The 8,196-nt window shown below is 46.7% G+C and overlaps 1 protein-coding gene across 1 annotated transcript; it reads right to left on the minus strand.

The window, feature by feature from the left end:
* Positions 1-175: 175 nt before the first annotated feature.
* On the minus strand, positions 176-7,799 carry REELD1 (reeler domain containing 1). Its single transcript, XM_066318462.1, is given in 8 exon segments — positions 176-488; positions 490-652; positions 655-793; positions 2,839-2,902; positions 3,554-3,839; positions 4,562-4,713; positions 6,307-6,529; positions 7,580-7,799. Coding segments are annotated over 8 exon segments (1,560 nt in total).
* Between the last annotated feature and the right edge of the window lie 397 nt (positions 7,800-8,196).

An 8,196-nucleotide genomic window follows, 5' to 3' on the forward strand; every position in this document is an offset into this window, starting at 1 on the left:
CAACAGGGGAAGTGCATGTCATTGCCACAGTGACAGCTAATGAGCAGATATACAATATTAATTGCAGTAAGTGTAACACACTGAGCGATCTATCAGCTTCTATCTTCTCAGCAGCTGTAGTTTAGAATACTTTGGCCTAACGCCTCTGTCTGAACCGGCTGCTTGGTTTGTTTGCCTATATGGCAGCTCGTAGGGGGACTAAGACTACCACAGTCTTCTTCGCACTGCTCGAGGGGCTGACCCAGTGTGCTCAGCTTGCAAGCAGCACGAAGCTGTTCTCCCGGACCTTTCGGAAAGCGCATGCACTCCCCCGTTCTCCGTGACGGCGATGACATCGGGGTCGGCTCGCTGAAGGACACCTCGGCCGCTTGTGGCAGTGCTGGGCCTAGACACAGCGCACGGCAGCCGCCAGCGCCGGCCCCAGCACGGCCGTGCAGACCAGGAGCAGGCCGAGCTGGGCTGCAAGGAGCCGGGTTCCTCTGCCAGGGCCTTCCCTTCCCGGCAACAGCAGATTCGGGAGCTGCTCTGGTCGCCCCACGGCAGGGGTATTCCCCCCGTGCCTCCTGCTCATCCTTGTCCTCCTCACCCCTGGTGCCTGCCTCCTCTGGCCGCCGGCCAGCTCTTCTTTCTGCCATTTGCCTTGAGGCGAGGACAAATTGCCAGCAGTGTCGGCGTCACCAAGCCAGGCTGGGGTAGCAGCAATGTCACCCAGGTGAGTGCGTATGTGCAGGGCAGAGGGAGACGCCGTCGCACGAAGGGAGGCTTTCAAGATGGTCCCGCTCTTGGTACTGCCCTTTGGAAAGTAAAAACAGGCCAAATGTGCAGTGAGGGAAGAGAAAAGGCAGCTGATTAAGTTTTCACTACTTGCCTTGTGGAACACTTCAGCTCTGTTTCTGATGCCCATGTGTCCCTCTGGCTTTAGATTACCTCTTCTCTGTTCCCTGTTTACTCAGTAGCTTTTAGAAAATGAAGCCAACATAACCCTGCTCCATCCATATCAAAATTGCCATGGAGGGATAAAGCGCTCAAGTTGGTGCAAGGGGCAAAGGCAGTGTGGGTTGGAGGGGCAAACGTGAAGGGCACAGGTAGAGAGGAAGATCACTGCTTTGTCTAACTAAACGTCTGCAGTTCCTGTTGTGGTGGTGGTATTTTTCACAGGCATCATTATCACAAAATAATATCAATTATAACTTAATAAACAATTCCCACTTTGAGGAGCCCACCAGGGTCATGCTGAAAGGGCAGGTGTGATCTTCCCAGCCAAGCTGCCTATGTAGGCTCACACAGACCCACGGGATTCAGGATTGCCCTTCTCAGGCTATGGAGTGGATGGACACAGGAGACTTGGGACAGCCTTTGCCATCAGCAGTTTTGGGGCATTCACATGCAACCTATAAACTCTCCCCCAAAGCCTGTCTTGCTTTCTCAGTTTACACAGCCAGTCTTAAATCTTCTGCCCCTCTGTGTTGCTTAACCACCCATTTTAGTGGAATGACAGTTCCTGCCTGGGCCTGTTTCTGGGGACTCCCTGGTTCCATGCACTTATTTTAACTGTCACAAAATGCCAGCTGCTCCACTCCAGTTCTGCAGCCCAGGCTTTGCTGCAGGTATCATCCAAGACTAACTGGGGAACAAGCATGCAATTTAGGAGGCCCCAATGAATTTTTCCATTCCCACTATGCACCTGAGCCCCATCCAAAACCTGTAAAATGTACTGGAGTTTTTAATTTGGCTCCACTGAGATTTGGATGTGGCCCTCAGTAGCTGGCATGTCTCCAGCCTGTCCAGCCCAGCAGGCTTTTTCACACATCCATTAATTACACCAGAGAAACTCTCACCCTCTACCATCATTAGTGATTTCTAAAGCTTCCTGGGAAGACAGTGTGACAGGAGCACAAAGCTGAGGTAGGAGCCCTGGCAAGCTGTGAAGTAGTGGAGGGTCAGAGCATCCTTTGTGGAAGGGATGGTTTCTGAAGGCGCTATTAAAATACAGAAGTAAATAGAAGACTTTCAGTGGCTGAACTGCAAACTGTAAAGTAGCAGGCTGGCAAAGTTAGGATTGCATGTGTATGGATCACTTGCCCTCAAAATGCAAATGCCATACTGCAAGGATGTACTGCAGGATTTGGGACTTCGGGATAGAAAATGGAACTGCCTCACAAGTCCTTGCCCTTTCTCAACTCATTTCTCCTTTCTTTTCATACTCCTCTCCATTCTTCCCTAATTTCTCTGTGTTTTTGTTTCATTATGCTCTTCTGACCTTGCCTTGTGCAGTAACTCATCCTTCCCTTTGCTTTCCCTCTACTCCCAGTTCTCCACTTCTCTCCATGGCTATGCCAGGTGCTTGTGGTACACGTTTCTCCTTTACTTGTGCTCTGTCCTTTGCTCCTTCCTAAATATTTCTGGCTCGTTCTGTGCTGTATATCTCCTTTCTCTTTGCTTTCTGAGAGATTATTTCTCTTCCTCCTTTGGCATCCTGGAAAACAGGTCTAGTTCTTTCTGCTCCTTGTATTTTTCTTCTCTCTATCACCTGCATAGGGAAGTTACCTTTTTAACTCTGTGTCCTGTATCTCTAAGCACACACATTTCCAGCAACCTGTAGTCCCATCTACATAAGGGAAAGCAATTGTTTTTACCGTGGGCTTCTTAAAAACCCAGGCAGTGGGCTCAAAAAATAAAACCAACCAAACCCAAAACCCCAAACAAACTAGAAAGAGATATAAACCCCAATTTCCAGTTAAGGAAAAAAATTAAAACTTTTAACAGTCTCAGTGTAGTTTTAGCCACTTATGACACCTACATGGCTGCCAGGGCATCCTCCCTGCCCCTGGTGCTTACCTTCCTCTTGTCTGTGCACATCAAACACAAGTGTAGGGTGGCAGCACTGGCATTGCTTCCTGCTCTGAAATACGGACAGAGGAAAGGCAGGGTTAGCAAGTGGCACCTGTGGCTCACACCACTCCAAGAAGTGCTGCTCCTTAGAGCAGTTTTGGGATGCATGCAGTCAATGTAGATCGTACAAGCTGTATTTTGAATAACGCCTGATCATTGATTCCTGTCCTCATCATTTTCACCTAGAGCATGAAATATTGCAGGAAAGCTCATGCAGCCCAAACCTTCTAAGACTTCTGAGCAGACATTCTCAAGCCCAAATTTCATAATTGCTTTGCATCCTTTTTTTTTCCTTTTCCCTTCAGATGGTGAAATAGGTCTGCTGAGTTCACTGTTTCACTGAATATTTGTATGCACTTTCAGAAAAGTGTAACAATCGATAGGTTTTATCACATTTTCCCACCACCTGGCCAGTCCCCCACTGTGCTGAGCAACGCAGCATTGGGTTCTAAGGAGTTTTGGATTTTCTCCCTGTCGCTGTCTGTCATGTGCAGTATCCAAAGGATCATTTCTCAAAATCTCAGCAAACAAACACCCTCTTCCTTCCCCCTACATGCAGACACCTTCCTGTATCTTCCTTGTTCACCTGCAGGGAAACTAGTACTATTTTCCTTGCCCACAAAGACTGGAGAAACAGCTTTTCCCACCACCTGGTTTTTACCCATTGAAGGTGCTGTAGCTGGAGGCATTGTCCTGGGAGAAGGAACCTTCCAAGGCATCCACCATTCCAACATCCTGGGTGGGAAGGGATGGCTCCAGGCCCCCACCTCTGGAGCGGGTGCTCCTGCCGGACACAGCCCGCGATGTCCGGGCTGGCTGCTTTGGCTCAGCAACGGGGCGAGTGTCCGACCCCACACCAAAACCTGGCTCTCCTGCTGGTGTTGCCACGATGCCAGTGGGGCTGGCAGGCAGCAGGGAGCCAGGGGCAGCTGCAGGAGAGATGGGACCTTGTCCAGCAGAGAGACAAAACAAAAATCAGAGAGAGAGGAGCAGAAGTCTATTGTCTTTGGTTTGTTTATTTCAAATCCCACTCGGTGCCAAGGTTTGCCAGGAAGGTTTGTAACAGTGACTCTTTTATTTTCTTGTCACTTATTTTTAAGAGGGAACCCACATGGAAATTAAAGCAGCAAAGCTCGTTGCCTATGTAATGGTCAAGTAAAATAATTGAAACTCAGCCTGGGTGCCATGCCAAAACTGCTGAGAAATACATCTGATTTGGGTATAAGTAAATTCTTGGAGTATTTTACTGACCAAAGCCTGCATAAATACAACTAAATATATACCTGGAGGGCATTAATCACATTTAGAGACAAATATGTTCCTCTGTTTAGGCAACATTGCTAATTGCACTTCCTTCTTTTCAGGAGTTGAGGCTTTAGGTAAAGTATTTTAAGATTTGCATTGAAATCATTAGATCTGGCAACTCCATTTAACTGTCTGGTGTCCTCCTTGGAACTGGCTCCTCAAATACTGACCCGCACCTCAAATACTGACCCACACCTTCACTTCAGGGAGCCTTGGCCATCACTGCTCTCCTTGACAGACCCAGGAGGTAAATGGGTCACCCCAGCTTGTTTGGGCCACTTGTGTTGGACACTTGCCCAGAATAAGCTGTAAAACAACTCTGCAGGGGGTGTTAGTAAGAAACAAGGAGGTTTGCTCACCATACCTGTGGGGTGAGGGTCAGCTGGTCCCTGTGGGGGTGCAGGGACTATGGTGTCAGGCTTCTTGTCAGCAAGAGATTCGTTTTGCCCTCCCTGAGCCACAACAGCAGATTCAATCTTTGCCCAGTAAACGAAGTATGACTGGACTATGGAGATGCTGTTAAAATATAATCAAGAATTTACTGGCTCTATAGCATTAATAAAACATCTGACTGTTTAGCTAATCACGAAGACTGCTTTAATCTGAAGAGAGAACCAATGCAAAAGTATTTTAAAGTATTAGCTTGTTGTACATCTTCTATTACAAATAAAAGGTACCATGTCCCATAAGAAAGATTCAGGCTGAGGAATCACCACTCAATTAATAATTAAGTTCAGCCAAAAAGTGTGTGGGAACTTAAAAAAAATATTTAAAAAGCTGTATTACATCCATCATGTTGCTAGAAGTCAATTTGTAAAACTTGGACTGGCTATGCTTATAATCTTCGGTAGGCAGGGAAACAACAGTGGTATTTATTAATTAAAACAAGTCAATGTAACTTGTACAAACAGCAGAATAGGTAAGGTGAAAAAAAAGTCCCTCTTCTCAGCCCTCTGATATTTGAGCCTGCCTAATCCTCTGCTTTTTGTCAGGTGCCAAAACTGTGTTGGCCAACCTTTAACTTCACTCCAAGAGCCTTATTTAAGCTGGAGATTTTGGGAAAATTTCAGCTCAGATTGCTCAGCTGCTTCTGAGAATTATCTAAGGAGAAACCAACCTGGGTTTTCCTGTGCCAGATGACACTTACAAAGCATTTTTAAGCCTAACAAGGCATTTTTCCCGATGCTGTGACAGGGTAAAAAGGGAGAGTCTATTAGATATCAGCTTGGAGGGTCAAAAGCCAGAATGTGAAGGAAGTATCAGAGTGGGTGGCTAGGATTAGGTCTTGTTGGAATTTGTTTGGGTTTATTTGGGGGTTTTTTGTGAGTTTAATAGTATTTCTTTAAACTTTAATAGCATTTTCTGATCTAAATCAATGGCTTTAGATTGGAAATTCTAAGCAGCAATATTTCTGTTTCAATGAATTTTCTTGAATCACGATGAGATGCTCAAGCCACAACACTCAACAGGACACTTAGGTTTTGGGAAGCAGCCAAGGATCTGGCCAAGCAGTTTCTAAGTGGCTTTGTAAAGTTGAAATACAACAATTTAATCTCTTTTGAAATGAAAAGGCACTGTGCTTTCTCTAAGGCAGTCAGTTAGAAGATGTTTAATTTCATTCCAAATCAGAACCAACCTGCTTGAACAGTTTGGGAGTTTGGTGCAAAATAGAGATGTCAAGTTTTGACACACAGTGCTCACTCTTTCTCTATTGTGAGTAATTCTGTTTACATAGAATTTTTTTTTTTTAATAAGTGATATACAAGATATACAAGATTATCCTGCAGGCAGGGAAGTCCTATGGGCTGTATTATTTGACAAAGACAGGCAACATGGTCACAGTTCTCTCTTTATGCCTTAATATTTCTGTTTCCTAAAATGCTTAAGCTGTCACCTTCTAGTGTATCTATTCTGAGAAAACAGTGACCATGTAAATACAAAGCAGCACTAGGCAGCAGATTTTAATGGTGATTTATGTGCCAGCTGGGACATTGTTGTGGCATTTGGTAAGTATTTAGCTATATTGGGTTCAAGACACATAAACCACTGCACTGGACAGCCTGCAACTGAGAAAACACAAATTCTGACTAGGAACCAGCACGTCCTTACAAAAACTTGATGTCTCCAATGGGTTGGTCTGGTGCTTTCCATACGAAGGAGAGGTTTCTCTTCAGTGACTTGTCTGAGTGTGTGACAGTGTCACCATCTTCAGAACAAGTCAGCAGCTTGGAACCAGGAGGCAGGAAGATGAAGGTGCCGGCGATTTTGTTGTTGGACACTTCGCGAGCTTGCAGCATAAAGCCCATGTAATCCCGGGTGCTTCTTACTGTCACTTTTGGAAGACAAAACACGAGACACTAAGGGATTTGTCTTGCTATTATGGAGGGAATTGTCTGCAATGGAGTTCCCAGAAAAAACCTTGGGCAGCACTACCGAAAACACCTTACTGTCTTTGACCTCAGAGTGTGTCTTGGACATGCTGGATACAGGAGGCCAGACTTTCACCTTTGGTTTTGCAATAGGTAATTGCACACAAGATTTTCCTGAGTCTTCCCCCACTTCCCTCCTTACTGATAGGCCATTAACCACATTGGATCAGGCAGCATGCAGCCATTTTTGAGGAAGGAGGTTTGGACACCGCTCTGTATGTATGCAAAAGCTCGTGTTCTGCGCTCAGAGGGGTTTTTCTTTGCACAGGGATGAATAGGCAAGTGGCCAAGCTGGGGAATGGTGCCTCAGCTCTGTCTGTGTCTGCCTGAGGAGCAATGCCAGAGATGGGGAATGCTGCCAACCATGCCTAAGAGACACGTGAGTCACCCAGACCCCTTCAAGTGATGCAGAGGTGACGCTGTTTCACACCAGGACACAGACTCCAAACTTCAGAAGGCTGAAAATTACTATTTTTGGGATGCGTCTCCCTTATATACTGTTTTACACAGATCAATCTGATTCGTGACAAAAAGACAAACCTCTTCAATCACATTGGTCAGACCAGAGGGACATCAAGAAGTCCCTCCTAGGAAAAGGAATGAAATCACAGGTACAGTTTGCAAAAACATTTCTCTTGTTTGCAGGAAATGCCCTGGGAAAAGAATTTCAGAAAGCCAAAACATCTCAGGCATGAACCAGGGCTACACAGAGGCACTGGGAAGGTGACTTTACCCACTGGAGGTGCCTTTCATGTATGAATAAACAAATCCCACCCAAAGCACTCACGCTGCAAACAGAATTCCTCTGTAAATACATCCTCATGACAAGAGAGGTGTTGTAACTCACTCAGAGCAGTTATCCCTCTCCCCAGACCTCGCAGAGATTAATTCCGTCACTTGCGATACGTTACCGTGTATTAATTCAGATGCAGGGATGAGAAGCTGTTCCTTACCTGGCACCTTGTCTCCCGGGAAGTAGAAGGACACGTTGGTGTGGACGGTGACGTAGTTGCTGTTGGAGCTGTGCAGCTGCACCCTCAGGTGCCTGGGCATCATGTCGGAGCAGGCGGAAAGGCTCGCGCCCTGCGAGAAGGCGGCCGCGCAGGAGACCAGGCACAGGGTGGTGCAGGCCCAGCCAACGATGGCAGTGTGGGCTCTCCCACCATCCTCCATCCTTCAGCAGGAAACAACGTGGACTTCACTGCAAACGGCTTCCCAAATGGTGCTGCTGATTCATCTGGTCTCCAGAGCTGCCCTCCCCACCGTCTTTAAACAAAAGGGAGTAAGTGATCTCAGTGGCACCTGGAGCCGCTTTGGGAATCCGCTGTTTACATTCTGAAGTGAACTGTTCAGGCTGGGAGAGGGAAGAGCCCCCCACAAGAGGATGTATTTCTTGTGAAGCTGCCAGTGGAGGGAGTGGCTAGAAAAGATTTGCTCTCAAAAGTCTTGTGGGTTTTAGGGGGAGGAACAGGCTCTGTACAGCCAGTCAGCACCCTCCACCACTCCCAGCCCAAATGTACAGCCTCATTAATAGGGGAAACATCTGCCCCTTGGACCTGCAGTGCTGCTG

Source organism: Sylvia atricapilla, chromosome 4 (genome assembly GCF_009819655.1).
Source record: "Sylvia atricapilla isolate bSylAtr1 chromosome 4, bSylAtr1.pri, whole genome shotgun sequence".
NCBI lineage: Eukaryota > Metazoa > Chordata > Aves > Passeriformes > Sylviidae > Sylvia > Sylvia atricapilla.